Below are 13,496 nucleotides of genomic sequence, written 5' to 3' on the forward strand. Positions count from 1 at the left end.
CGATTCTTCACCCATAATTCCCCGCTATAAACAAAATGGTTTTGCGGAAGGAGAGAGTATAACTGAGGCCTGAAGGAATATTCTGTTAAGCTATATAAGCTATTTCAGTACTTGTAGCATGAATTTATGAATTTTAAAATACAAGCATGAAAGCTGTAAATGCAACTTATAAACCAAAATCGAGCCTCGTACATTAAACTGAAAAAATATGTTAAAATATATTTTTGTATCTCTTTCGTCCTGCTCTTTTACCAAATAAGTTCACAGATTAGCAGCTGAACTTGTATTTTTCTGTATATTATGAAATGTTAATTAAAAATTTAGTAATATTGCCGTTTCTTCATAAAAAGATCAAAGCAGAGTTTGGCGCTCTTCACTAGCAGCCACATTGTCCTTCCATCCCCCAGTTGTTCAACAAGAACAGTTGCTCATTCTATTTCAGACTCATGGAGAACACTTCCTGTAAATAAGCCTTACAGGAAATCTACAGCCATAATACCACAGGCATAGAAAAATCTGTAGAGTCCACTATTCCCTAGATTATCTAAGGCTAACTACTTTAAGTATATTACCAAAAAGGAAAATAGCATCTGTCTCTCATTAAGAGCATCTGTTTTGTTCCAGATCGAAAAACTTTGAGACAGGTGATGCCTACAAAAAGGCCTGGAATGGTGGTGGCAACAACAAGGGAGAGGGAACCTCAGGAGAAGTAGTGTTCAATCAGCCAGGCAGTGTTTCCAATGGCCAGCATCAGAGCGGGGCTGGAGCAAGTGGCCCTTACATCAAACGGTAATCTTTTCTCACATTGATATACAAAGCAGCCATTCTTTATTTATTTATTTATTTTTATTTATTTATTTATTTATACAATTTTATAATATTTACCAAGCATAGAAATCTTGTACAGAAAAGTGCGATCAGAAACCAAATTAACTTAATTTCCAAAATTGAAAAACACATCTAAACTTAGAAATATAAAAATACATAAAATAGACTCATTTGATCACACACTAGTCCTCAATAACTGGAACCAAGATTTAAAGAGTAGAGCAAAATTAATCAAGAAAATTTTTTTAAGGAAAAGCATATGTCTACTGCAGTACAGAGAGCTAAACTTCATTAGGCACAACTATTCCTTTCGCAAGACGCTTCATTGAGAGGAAACTTATCAAGTGGGATGGATCTGTAAAGATATACTTCAAAGAACGGTATCTGACTACACATTTGCATGGATATCTCAGAAAGAAAATACCCCCTATTTGAGTCGCTCCAGGTTTCAAAATTAAGAATTCTTTTCTTCTTTTTTGAGTCTCTCTAGAGACATCAGGAAATATCTGAATATGATGTCCCAGGAAGTCCTTGGATCTATTTTTAAAGAAAAGTTTTAATATCCAATCCTTGTCTGGAGCCAAAGCCACAGACAAGAGAGTGGCTGGAACAGCCAATTCTCTATCCGATTGTTCCAGTATTGCGAAAATGTCCCATGTCTTTCCCGAGATTCCTCAGCTTTTTCTTTTTTTTTGACTTGGGATTTAACAGGAAGATAATATACCCTTGTAAGAGGAGGTAGAGAGCTTTCAGGAATTTCCAATATTTCCATGAAGTACCGCTTCACCATTTCTCGAGGAGAAATTGATAAGATCTTAGGGAAATTTATCATCCTCAAATTGTTAGCTCGACCATTGTTCTCCAGAGCTTCCAATTTCCTCCTCAAAATTATATTATCTTTAACCAGTGAGTCTTATTTTTTACTACTGTTAGCTCTTTACCTGTATTTTGTACCTCTACTTTTAGCTGAGATATATCAGCAGCCATTCTTTATAATCATACAAAATGCTGTTATAAAAAATATTCAGCAAAAAGGAAATGAGAGATCATATCTATGCATCCAATTTCTAATTAAACAGATTCCAAAATTAAAACGTAGACAGTTCCTTGATCTGGTGGCACATGGACCACTGAAATGTATAGTACTTGTGAGACATTCTTCAGTCTAATAATACAGTTGACTGGGAAGGATTTGAAAATTGTAGTATCTTGTTTTTGACAGCATAACCAATGATGCTCGAGAGGATGAGATGGAAGAAAACCTTCAACAAGTTGGCGGCCTCCTTGGGAACCTGAAAAGTATGGCTATAGACATGGGCAATGAGATCGATAACCAGAACAAGCAGATAGATAGAATTAATGAAAAGGTGAGTACAAGAACTTCTGTTTAGGTACATTCCTTTGAACTTCTGTTTAGGTGCATTCCTTTCCACATCACAGAAGTGTGGTGTAGATTTGTCCTGGAAGAAAGAGTAACTTTCTGTTGTAGACCTGGCAGTTTCTTTCTGCGTCTTTAGGAAGTCCAACTTGATTAGAACCAGAGTGGACATATGGTGCTATGAATTTTATTTTTGTTACCTAGGGATTTTTTTTAATAACCATCTTGTATCTTACAACTGTTCATCTTGCCATTGCAGTGGTGGTCCTCTGCCTAGGCCATGCATCAGGACTCTCTCCAGAAACATAGGACCTCCAGTAAATAACACAGATTGAGTGGTGGCACATATTGTCATTGAAGTACACTTTAGTAATTATTACCCTTGGCTTTACTTGATGATATCATCCAACACAACCACTGGTATAGGCAGGCAGTTATAACAGTAGAGGTATCTACAATACATGTTTCGCTACAGTTGGTGAAAGAATGGCGGCTGCATTATGCTTATATTCTGACTCTGTACCCTTTTTAGTATTTGGATACAAAAATGCAGGAATAATTATTCAACAGAAAATATATACCGTATTTTCGCGGATATAACGCGCGCGTTATACGTGATTTTACGTACCGCGCATACCCCTCGCGCGTTATATGCCTGAGCGCGGTATACAAAAGTTTTTAAACATAGTTCCCACCCCGCCCGACGCCCGATTCACCCCCCCAGCAGGACCGCTCGCACCCCCACCCCGAACGACCGCTCGCACGCGCTCCCACCCGCACCCGCATCCACGATCGGAGCAAGAGGGAGCCCAAGCCCTCTTGCCCGGCCGACTCCCCGACGTCCGATACATCCCCCCCCCCGGCAGGACCACTCGCACCCTCACCCCGAAGGACCGCCGACTCCCCAACAATATCGGGCCAGGAGGGAGCCCAAACCCTCCTGGCCACGGCGACCCCCTAACCCCACCCCGCACTACATTACGGGCAGGAGGGATCCCAGGCCCTCCTGCCCTCGACGCAAACCCCCTCCCCCCAACGACCGCCCCCCCCCAAGAACCTCCGCCCGTCCCCCAGCCGACCCGCGACCCCCCTGGCCGACCCCCACGACACCCCCACCCGCCTTCCCCGTACTTTGTGTAGTTGGGCCAGAAGGGAGCCCAAACCCTCCTGGCCACGGCGACCCCCTAACCCCACCCCGCACTACATTACGGGCAGGAGGGATCCCAGGCCCTCCTGCCCTCGACGCAAACCCCCCTCCCTCCAACGACCGCCCCCCCCAAGACCCCCCGACCGACCCGCGACCCCCCTGGCCGACCCCCCCCCCCCCCTTCCCCGTACCTTTGGAAGTTGGCCGGACAGACGGGAGCCAAACCCGCCTGTCCGGCAGGCAGCCAACGAAGGAATGAGTCCGGATTGGCCCATCCGTCCTAAAGCTCCGCCTACTGGTGGGGCCTAAGGCGCGTGGGCCAATCAGAATAGGCCCTGGAGCCTTAGGTCCCACCTGGGGGCGCGGCCTGAGGCACATGGGCCAAACCCGACCATGTGTCTCAGGCCGCGCCCCCAGGTGGGACCTAAGGCTCCAGGGCCTATTCTGATTGGCCCACGCGCCTTAGGCCCCACCAGTAGGCGGAGCTTTAGGACGGATGGGCCAATCCGGCCTCATTCCTTCGTTGGCTGCCTGCCGGACAGGCGGGTTTGGCTCCCGTCTGTCCGGCCAACTTCCAAAGGTACGGGGAAGGGGGGTGGGGGGGTCGGCCAGGGGGGTCGCGGGTCGGTCGGAGGTTCTTGGGGGGGGGCGGTCGTTGGAGGGAGGGGGGTTTGCGTCGAGGGCAGGAGGGCCTGGGATCCCTCCTGCCCGTAATGTAGTGCGGGGTGGGGTTAGGGGGTCGCCGTGGCCAGGAGGGTTTGGGCTCCCTTCTGGCCCAACTACACAAAGTACGGGGAAGGCGGGTGGGGGTGTCGTGGGGGTCGGCCAGGGGGGTCGCGGGTCGGCTGGGGGACGGGCGGAGGTTCTTGGGGGGGGGCGGTCGTTGGGGGGAGGGGGTTTGCGTCGAGGGCAGGAGGGCCTGGGATCCCTCCTGCCCGTAATGTAGTGCGGGGTGGGGTTAGGGGGTCGCCGTGGCCAGGAGGATTTGGGCTCCCTCCTGGCCCGATATTGTCGGGGAGTCGGCGGTCCTTCGGGGTGGGGGTGCGAGTGGTCCTGCCGAGGGGGGAGAAGAATCGGACGTCGAGGGGGGGCATCAGGCTTTCAGGATGGGGACAGGACTTCAAGGGGGGACAGGCAGACCTTCAAGGGGGGACAGGACTTCAAGGGGGACAGGCACGGAGAGGCGGGGCAGTGCACCGAAAGTCAGGGCGGGTGAACGGTGAGTCGGGGCAACCAGAGGAGAGTCGGGGCAGTGCACCGAAAGTCAGGGTGAGTCGGGGCAACCAGATGAGAGTCGGGGAGGGCGAAAGGAGAGTCGGGGTGGCCAGAGGAGAGTCGGGCAGCATGCGCGTTATATGCCTGAGCGCGGTATAGAAAAGTTTTTGTACATATCATCGTGATTTCTGCGCGCTATACCCCTGTGCGCGTTTTACAATGGTGCGCGTTATATCCGCGAAAATACGGTACTTCTTTTTATACATATTGCTTAAGCAATTTTAATTAAATTCAGGTTTCATTTTGTGATATACTACCTATGAGAAATGGTTTACATTGTAATTACAACTCACAGTCTACCTAGTCTTTAGTCATTGAAGCAATGGTCCTAAGCCAGGACACCTAGAATCGTAGGCCCTGAATCTGATCAGTAGCTTTCATCTTCAAGTAATGAGTATGACTTTTAACTCTCCTCCACCCTGGGCACTTTGGAACATTACATCTCCAGCACACTAGTCAACCTAAGGAGCAGAAAGCCCACCTCAGAAATTGAACCAGGGACTATCTGTACTGTAGTGTCAAATACTACTAGTGAGCTACTTAGCCAGCTGTCAGATATGTGGTATCATTTGCACTTATTGAGATTTTCTTATTGTGAGGAAGAAGAGTTCTGTTGCTGTTTTTATATTTTCATATACACTTCTTCCTCCATATCCACGGGGGTTAGGGGCAAAGCCGGCCCGCAAATATTAAAAAACCGTGAATAATATTTGAGCTGGTTCTGCCCCTAACCTGCGCTTCTCCCTGGCTATTTTAAGCACTTTAAGCCCCTCCTTAAGCTTTACCTGGTGGTCTACAACTGGAGCTCAAGGCAGCCATTTCCTATGAGCAATCTGCACGGGACAGGAGTGTGGGAAGATTACTCCTGCCCCAAAAACCTGCTAGACCACCAGATAAGGCTTAAGGGGGGGCTTACAGGGCTTAAAATAGTCCCAAAAATTTAAATGTTTTTTATGTTTAAAAATCGTGAATAACCGAATCCGCGGATGCTGAAACCGCGGATTCAGAGGGGGGAAGTGTACCACAATTCTATTTGTAGTGCTGACAAGCAACATAATTTCTTACTGACAGAGAAATATTCTTTGCATACCTTCAAACCTGAATTTCTAGTGACCCTATATTGGTGTATTCTTCATTTTTGTCTTTTAGGCGGAGTCTAACAAATATCGGATTGAAGATGCAAATAACAGAGCCAAGAAACTCATCAAGGAGTAAAAATTCTGCTGTTAAATCAAGCGGTTCTTCCTTCCCTCCCTTCTGGTCATGTGAAACTTCCTAAGTGGAAATGTGAAATGGTAGCTAAGAGAAAGGAGCTTGGCGCTATGGACCCCTCCCCTTTCCCCCAACCTTACAGACTGAGATGTTGCTAGTTCTCCGACTTGATGTAGCTATTGGTCACAGATCTAATTTTTGTTCAGTTGTACTATTTGTCAGTCACTGGCTCAGGATTGTAACTAGTGACCTTTAATGTAATTTATGTACCTTTTAATTTACAAGTTTCTCTGTGGTAGGTGTGAGTTAATGTCATTGGAGGGAATTGGAGAGGGACTCTGAACTTTTTGATTCCACAGTCAACTTAAAATGTCTAAGAAAGCAGCCTCACCTCACCTCTTATCTATTTTTTTCTTTACTTTTTAATATTTTAAAACTTATTCTATGTCCACATTAAATTGGTCAGTGGCTGCATTCCATAGACCCTGGTGATCATGTTTTATGACTGTATTGTATAATTACCCAATCATTTTGTAGTGAAAGATGATTGCAGGTAACTGAAGCTGAGTTAGGCAAGCCCCTTGCCTAACTACAGACTACTGGAATTTTGGTTTTAACGTTATCAGTAATGTGTACCTGGTCAAAAAGTGAGGAGAATGCCAGATTTCTGTACCTTTATTGACAAACTCTGAATCGAGACAATTTTGCCTCTCCATTTCTCAGGATTAGTGGGAAAATGCTTAAAGTATTTTGAAGATACCTTTAATTATAGTCTTCGGTGCATTTTCTACTTTTATAGCCATCCTTCATTTGTATTATCAAATTATAATTCCTACTGGATGAGGATGTTGCAAATCAACTGGCTAGAAATGAAGTCATGTAAGGTTAAAAAATATGTTATAAGCTTGAAAATGGACATAAAATAAAACTACTTTCTTTGTAGGGAAGGCATTTTAACAATATTTTAAATATAAACTGTGAGATGCTGCTGAGGTAAGGTAATTTTAGGACACTGCCTTGACTCATGCACATCTGATCATCCAAATCTTAACTGCTGGCCTTCATTTTGAGCCTGCAGAAGTTGTGTTTTGAAAATAGAGTTAAGTATTGCTTCAGACTGGATGTGTCATGATCAACAATGCTGGAAAAGTTAAACCTGTGAATGACCATCACCTGTGAGTTTAAATGCTCTGTCCTTATGCAAAAAGGAAGCAGTCTTCCTAGTAAATAGGGCTGTTTGTTAGCAGTCACATTCTGTGTACTTCAGTAGGTTTGCTAAACCTGCAGCAGCATATTTTCCTCTCCCCCCCTCAAACTTAATTTTAAGGGGGGGATGCCAAAGTACAATGCAACATGTTTGAATGTATGTGTAAATAAATTAAGGCTCTGAATGCAATTATTTTACCAGAAATGTACTCTGCTACTGTTTGAAATGGCTTCCACATCTTATCTGCTCAATAGTGTAGCCAAGAAGCAGGCCAAGTGGGCAAGGAGCTAAGGTGATGCATGTTGCCTTTTGCACATCCACTTGTGATTATATTTGTAAGTATGCATTTGCTAGCTACTTTGTGAAAAACATTTGTCATCTATGAAATAGGTTCATTTTTGTGCCTTTGCTTTTACAGTTTGCCATTTAAAACTGTCTTTACAATAAACAAAACAAAAGGGGGATAGGATTCCTGATACTGTTGTTCAGGGATACAGTATTGCATGAACTGATCACCTTTTCTTTATGTGGATAGTAAACCTCTTAACCACACCTACCTTTCAATAAAGAAGAGTGAATGGTAGACTTAGCCCCTGAGTACCTGGGAGGAGAGAATAAGTCAAGTCTGCAGCCTGGAAGAAAATCGGTACTTCCAGCTTTTCATTTTAAATGGAAAACAAATTCTGTTAAGGCTCTCAGGATACTTGCTTTAGACCAGGGGTGCCCAAATGGTCGATCGCAAAGGCAACGCGAGTCGATCACGTTGCCTTTGCAATCTTTTTCTCCCTGCTGCTTCCCCAAGCCAGGCCTGGCGCGTACAAGCACCGTACTCACAAGACTTCACCTCGGCCGTTTGAATTGACGTTGGAGGTGAAGTCTTGTGGGCCCTGCACTTGTAAGCGCCAGGCCTGGCTCGGGGAAGCAGCAGGGAGAAATCGCGTTGGTGGCTTGGGATAGGGAAAGATTCTGGAAAGTGAAGAAATCGGCACGATGGCTTGGGGGGAGAGAGAACAAAAGGCAGAAAGTAAGAGGGGGGCAGGGATAGAGAGAAAGAAAGGCAGAAAGAAATATTGGCTTTAGAGAAGGAAGTGCAACCAGAGACTCATGAAATCACCACACAAAAAGATAGGAAAAATTATTTTATTTTCAATTTAGTGATCAAAATGTGTCCGTTTTGAGAATTTATATCTGCTGTCTATATTTTGCACTATGGCCCCCTTTTACTAAACTGCAATAGCATTTTTTAGCGCAGGGAGCCTATGAGTATCAAGAGCAGCACAGGGCATTCAGCACTAAAAACCGCTATCGCAGTTTAGTAAAAGGGGAGGGGGTATATTTATCTATTTTTGTATAGTTGTTACTGAGGTGACACTGCATATTTTAAAGTCATCTGCCTTGACCTCTGAAAAAAACCTGAATACAAATGATAATTAACATTTTCTCTGTGTACAGTGTGCTTTGTGTTTTTTAAAATTTTATTGTTTGTAGATCATTTTGACTTGGTCATTTTAAAAGTAGCTCGCAAGCCAAAAAAGTGTGGGCACCCCTGCTTTAGACTATAGAAGGCTAGTCCATCTCTGTGTCTCTCTTTAGCACATAGCTGCATAGGACGTTATGGAAAAAGGACAAAAAGTAGAAAGAAAACCCACAGTATTATGGTGAGGAGTCCAAATCATGCATGGAGATCACTGGGTTTTGAAAAACAGCATGGTGGTATGAAGGATGGGCCGGCCCTTCACCAGCTAATGCAGAGCAACTGACATTTAAAAAAAGTGAGTTTGAGCTGGAAGGAGGGAAATAAATGACTGTGTTTGTATATCGCAGGGGTGGGGGGGCACAAAAGTTTTTTCCCCTTATGTATATTTAATAAATAATATTGGTAAGTGTTTACTGCTTCATAAACAGTTCTGAGGATGCACTTTGGCCTGCTCTGAGGCATATTTTCAATAATAGGAGGGATTTCTGTCTGTCTAGTGCTAATAGTACATTTTCAGTGAAACTATAACCCAGGTGACTTTCCATCCATTAGCCTATACACCTTTCACTCACCACACCCTTACTATGCATCCTTCCTACACCAGCCATCCTGATGTAGCCTTGCAGCCCACACTTTTAGAAAGTATAGGGCAGGTGCACATCCTTGCCATTATGGCCCTCTTCCCCGTTCTTAAAAAAAAATGGCATAACAAAATGAAAATTCTTTAGCATCTCTCCAGACCAGCACAGACAGATGGGTTTTTCCTTTGCCAGCAGGTGGAGATGTACTACTGCTACAGTTCAGTTTGTTTTCAAAGTAGGCTATGCAGTACCCTTGAGATCAATCTATTCTCAGTCCCCAGCAGGTGGTAAGCCTGTGTAGTCTTGTTTAGACCTTTGGTTAGGAGATATTGATCATTTGAAACTTCTGTTGGAGGGTTAGGCAGTAGCCTTTACTAGCCTTTCTAGCCTGGACAGAGGTAGGGGCAGCTGAGTCACTCCCCCACCCTCCCCTTCATTTTTGGTTAGTGGCGACTCAGCTGTACACGTCTGCCTTTGGGCATTGACTACAGCTTGGAGTGCCTGTGGGGTCTGCTCTTTTAAATTTAAAAAACCTCACAAGTGCCATCTGAAGGGAAGACTTTAATTTGTGCTTTCCTTCCTACCAAGATTTTTGTATTTGAGGTCTACTGTGTGGCGGTTTGCAATGGACAGTTCTCAGCCAAAGAAGTGCTGTCTGCTCCTGCCGAGGGCTCAATGATGCCTGCGTCTGCATTTTTTTTGGTCACGGCCACATGAGAAGGAATCCTCTGCCGGGTCTTGTGTGCAGCCGTACCAGCTGGCAAAGGGGGTTCCCTGGCAGCCGCAAAAGGAGTCAGCCAGCAATGAGGATGCTAGGGATTCCCTTACTGCAGCAGGTACTAGGGATTCTCCTGCTGTCACGTTGGGGCTTTCTGGAGATTCCCTTACTGTGGCTTCATATTCAAGCTGCCTCTTTATTAGTGACGTCAGGGGAAAATTTTTCAGCAGTTCTTTGGTGGGAAACTCCACCATCTTGGCTGATTCTTCTGCTAAGCTCCTGCCTAGATTGGAGAGATAGGACCAGGTCTTGCAGGCCTCTTCCTTGGTGGTAGAATGTGACTCTCTTCTAGCCATGGGGGTTCTCCCCTGATTTTATGCTTGCTATTATGTACAAGGCTTATTGCATGCAGTCTCCGGTGGTTTTGAGTTCCTCAGGGATGGCTACTCCTTCAGGACCTTGGTTCCATCACCCCCTTCCTCTGTCTACGTGGCAGCATTTCTCTTGGGTGGATAATGTTTCCTCTGATGAGGATCTGGATCTTTGGTGACCTGCAGGATCCTTTTGTTGGGTGGCTGGGGTCGGAGCTGCCCATGGGTAGTGCGTATTTTCCACTGCGAAGAGTTGCAGGAGCTCGTTCTTCAGGCTTCCTCTGTTTGAATTGAGGAAGATTAAAGAGGCCCCTTGGGTGGTTGACCCCCCTTCTCAGGGGGATTTGGGCAGTTTCGCATTCTTTCCCATGCATCACGATATCTGTGATATTGTACACAAATAATGAAAGGTCCCAGATGTACCTTTTCAGCTGGCTTGTTGTATATCTCATTTGTATCTTATTCCTGATGCTGATAGGGACTCCTTGTGTTTGCCGGTGGTAGATGTGGTGGTTTAGGCCATTACTAAATGACACACGATGCTGGTAGAAGGGGAAAGTTCAGCCCTAAAGGACCCCCAAGACCAGCAGATAACTTCTTAAGCAGTTTTGATGTGGCATCCTTGGTGGTTCAAGCTGCCATTTGTGAGCCTGCTTCTACTGGGCTGAGCAAAGCGACCCGGATCTTCCATGGCCACCCGGCCCTGAGTAAGAAGGTCCATGGAGGCGCTCAGGCACAGACCGTGTCCTACTCACAGTCGCATCAAATCTGTGTACCAGGGTCTTTGAGGCCAGTTGTGAGCTACTAGAATGACTGCTTGGATGAGTCAATTCTACGATGAAACCTGCCTATCATTAGCCAGGGTGTGAAGACGTACAGAAGAACAGCCAGAGGCCATTGTTGTACGAGGGCATCGATCCCTGCGCTTCCGGGTTTGACTCTTCGGCTAAAGAAGTGTGGCGCTTTCTTGTTTTGCGCTGTGGCCATGAGATCGAGGCGGGGTTGATCATGTCACACAATCTTCTGAAAAGCCTGAGGCAACAGGGTCCACTCGCTGGGATCCAAACTCTGACAACTGAGGAAGTCAGTTTGAACATTGTCCACTCCGGCCACATGGGACACCATCAGTGCCCGGCGATGACGTTCCGCCCAAAGGAACAGAAGCCGAGCCTCCTGAGCTAAAGGTGAGATCTTGGCTCCTTGTCGAGTGATAAAGGCCACTGCCTTCATATTGTCGGAAAAAGCTCGAACAGCTTGCCCCACCAGATGAGTCTGCAATGCTTTTAGGGCTAGCCGAATGGCCCTTAGCTCCAGCCAGTTGATGGACCACTTCCTCTGCGACAGGGTCCATCAGCCCTGAAGGGGACGACAATCACAGGGAGCCCCCCAGCCCTGAAGGCTGGCATCTATGGTTACCACAATCCAGGAGGCAATCTGCAATGGGGCGCCCTTGCAGAGCGATTGCGGGCAAAGCCACCAGGCATGCTTGCTCTGGCCTCCAATGTCCATAGCAGATGCATGTCGGTGTGGTGCCCACCAAGAAAGCAAGGCATGTTGAAGACGCATGTGCGCCCTCGCCAAGGGAACCACATCCAGCGCGGCTATCATGGAGTCTAACACCTGTAAGTAGTCCCACGCTGATGGAGCTGACTTCTTCAACAGGGCTGAAATCTGCACACACAGCTTTTGTCTGCGCAGTTTGGGCAGGGATATGTGACCCTCTGCCATATTGAACAGAATTCCCAGGTATTCCGTAAGTTGATGATCTAGCCTAAGGATTCCAGTACCCAGACCCAGAGCACCCTTCCACCGTAGAATGCCCCTCTTCCAACGAGGATGCTCTGATCAACCAGATATGAGTAAACTTGCAACCCCATCTTCCTCAAGATGAGCTGCTACTACCACCATCACCTTGGTGAACGTCCAGGATGCCGTTGCCAGGCCAAAAGGCAGAGTTGAAAACTGAGAATGCTGACCCAGCACATGGAACCTCAGAAATTTGCAGTGAGCTGGGAAAAATGGGGATGTGCAGGTATGCTTCCATAAGATCCAAGGAGGCCACAAACTCCCCCAGAGCCACCGCTGCAATGACCAACTTCACGGTCACCATCCGGAACTGAGGAATCTTAAGGGCCGCATTCACATGTTTCATATCTAGAATAGGTCTCCAATCTTCTGACCCTTTGGCATAATAATGTAAATGGAGTATCTGCCTGAGCCCGAAAAATCGCTTGGCGCTGACTCTATTGCTCGAATATCCAGCAAGCGCTGAACTGTAGCTTGGATTCTGCGTGCTTTTTCCTGACCCCACAGAAGAGATCACGAACCAATCAGAAAGGGGTTGGTCGAATTTCAGCTTGTAGCCCAATCAAATAATTTCCAAGACCCACTGATCTGTAGTAATGCGCATCCAGGCAGAAACTCCAATAGCCAACTCCCTATCTTTAGCAGGATCCACGGCTTCCTGGCATCATTGTGTCACGCTGGCAGGACGGGCGGTAGCAGGCTGGGAACGGCTGTAGCCCGCATATTGCCCTCTGACGCTCTGTGAAGATCTCTGTGCCGAGGAGGGAGAAAACTGTAGTCCTGAAAAGTTGTGCTGGAGCCACGAAAAGTAGAAAACCCAGGCCCCTTAGGTATTGCTCGCCTATCCGGCAGAAACTTAGGGTGTCAGTCCATCACTGCATCCATGAGATCATTCAACCCTTTGCCAAATAATAACTGCCCCTTAAAAGGCAGACAAGCCAGGGTTGCCTGGGAGGTGCCAGCCCACTGTCAAACCCAGAGCCTTCGGCAGGCCAATATCAAATAGGCTGAGACCTTTGCCATTACTCTCACAAGGTCATATAAGCCATCCGCCAGGTAGTCCATCACAGCCATAAGAAGCAGAGGAGGATCTACTGTCTCAGTCTCGAGCGTATGCAGCTAAGCCATACAGGTTCAGACCACAAATGACATAGCTACAGCAGCTGTGACACCTAAATTAGCTGTTTCAAAAATTTTCCTCGAAGATCACATCCGCCTAGTGATCCTGCATATCTTTTAACACAATGTCATCGTCCCCCTCACTAGGTAGTGCACTAGGTCACCACCAAGGAAACCACCTTGGGTTGTCCCAGCAGCTGCTGACACTTCTGTACCAGAGGATACAAACGACATGACCCGAGCATTCCACATGGGACCTTCTGGAGAGTCAAACTGTTCTGTGACTAAAAAAACTCAAATTCAGAAGCTAGAGAAAAATAGCAGATTGTGTGGGTGTATTACAGAGCCATGGAGAAGAAGAGGCAGCAGTGGGCTTG

At 46.5% G+C, this 13,496-nt stretch overlaps 1 protein-coding gene across 4 annotated transcripts in view; it reads left to right on the top strand.

Moving 5' to 3' along the window:
• The window catches only part of SNAP23 (synaptosome associated protein 23), a 60,563-nt gene extending 53,054 nt beyond the window's left edge, over positions 1-7,509 (top strand). For all 4 annotated transcript variants that reach the window (XM_033951691.1, XM_033951692.1, XM_033951693.1 and 1 more), the window contains exons 6-8: positions 625-789; positions 2,051-2,195; positions 5,778-7,509. In XM_033951691.1, the coding sequence (XP_033807582.1) occupies positions 625-789; positions 2,051-2,195; positions 5,778-5,843 (376 nt within the window). In that variant the 3' untranslated portion in view covers positions 5,844-7,509. The remainder of the gene's footprint in view (positions 1-624; positions 790-2,050; positions 2,196-5,777) is intronic.
• Positions 7,510-13,496: the final 5,987 nt, after the last annotated feature.

This window comes from Geotrypetes seraphini, chromosome 7 (assembly GCF_902459505.1).
Source record: "Geotrypetes seraphini chromosome 7, aGeoSer1.1, whole genome shotgun sequence".
Lineage (NCBI taxonomy): Eukaryota > Metazoa > Chordata > Amphibia > Gymnophiona > Dermophiidae > Geotrypetes > Geotrypetes seraphini.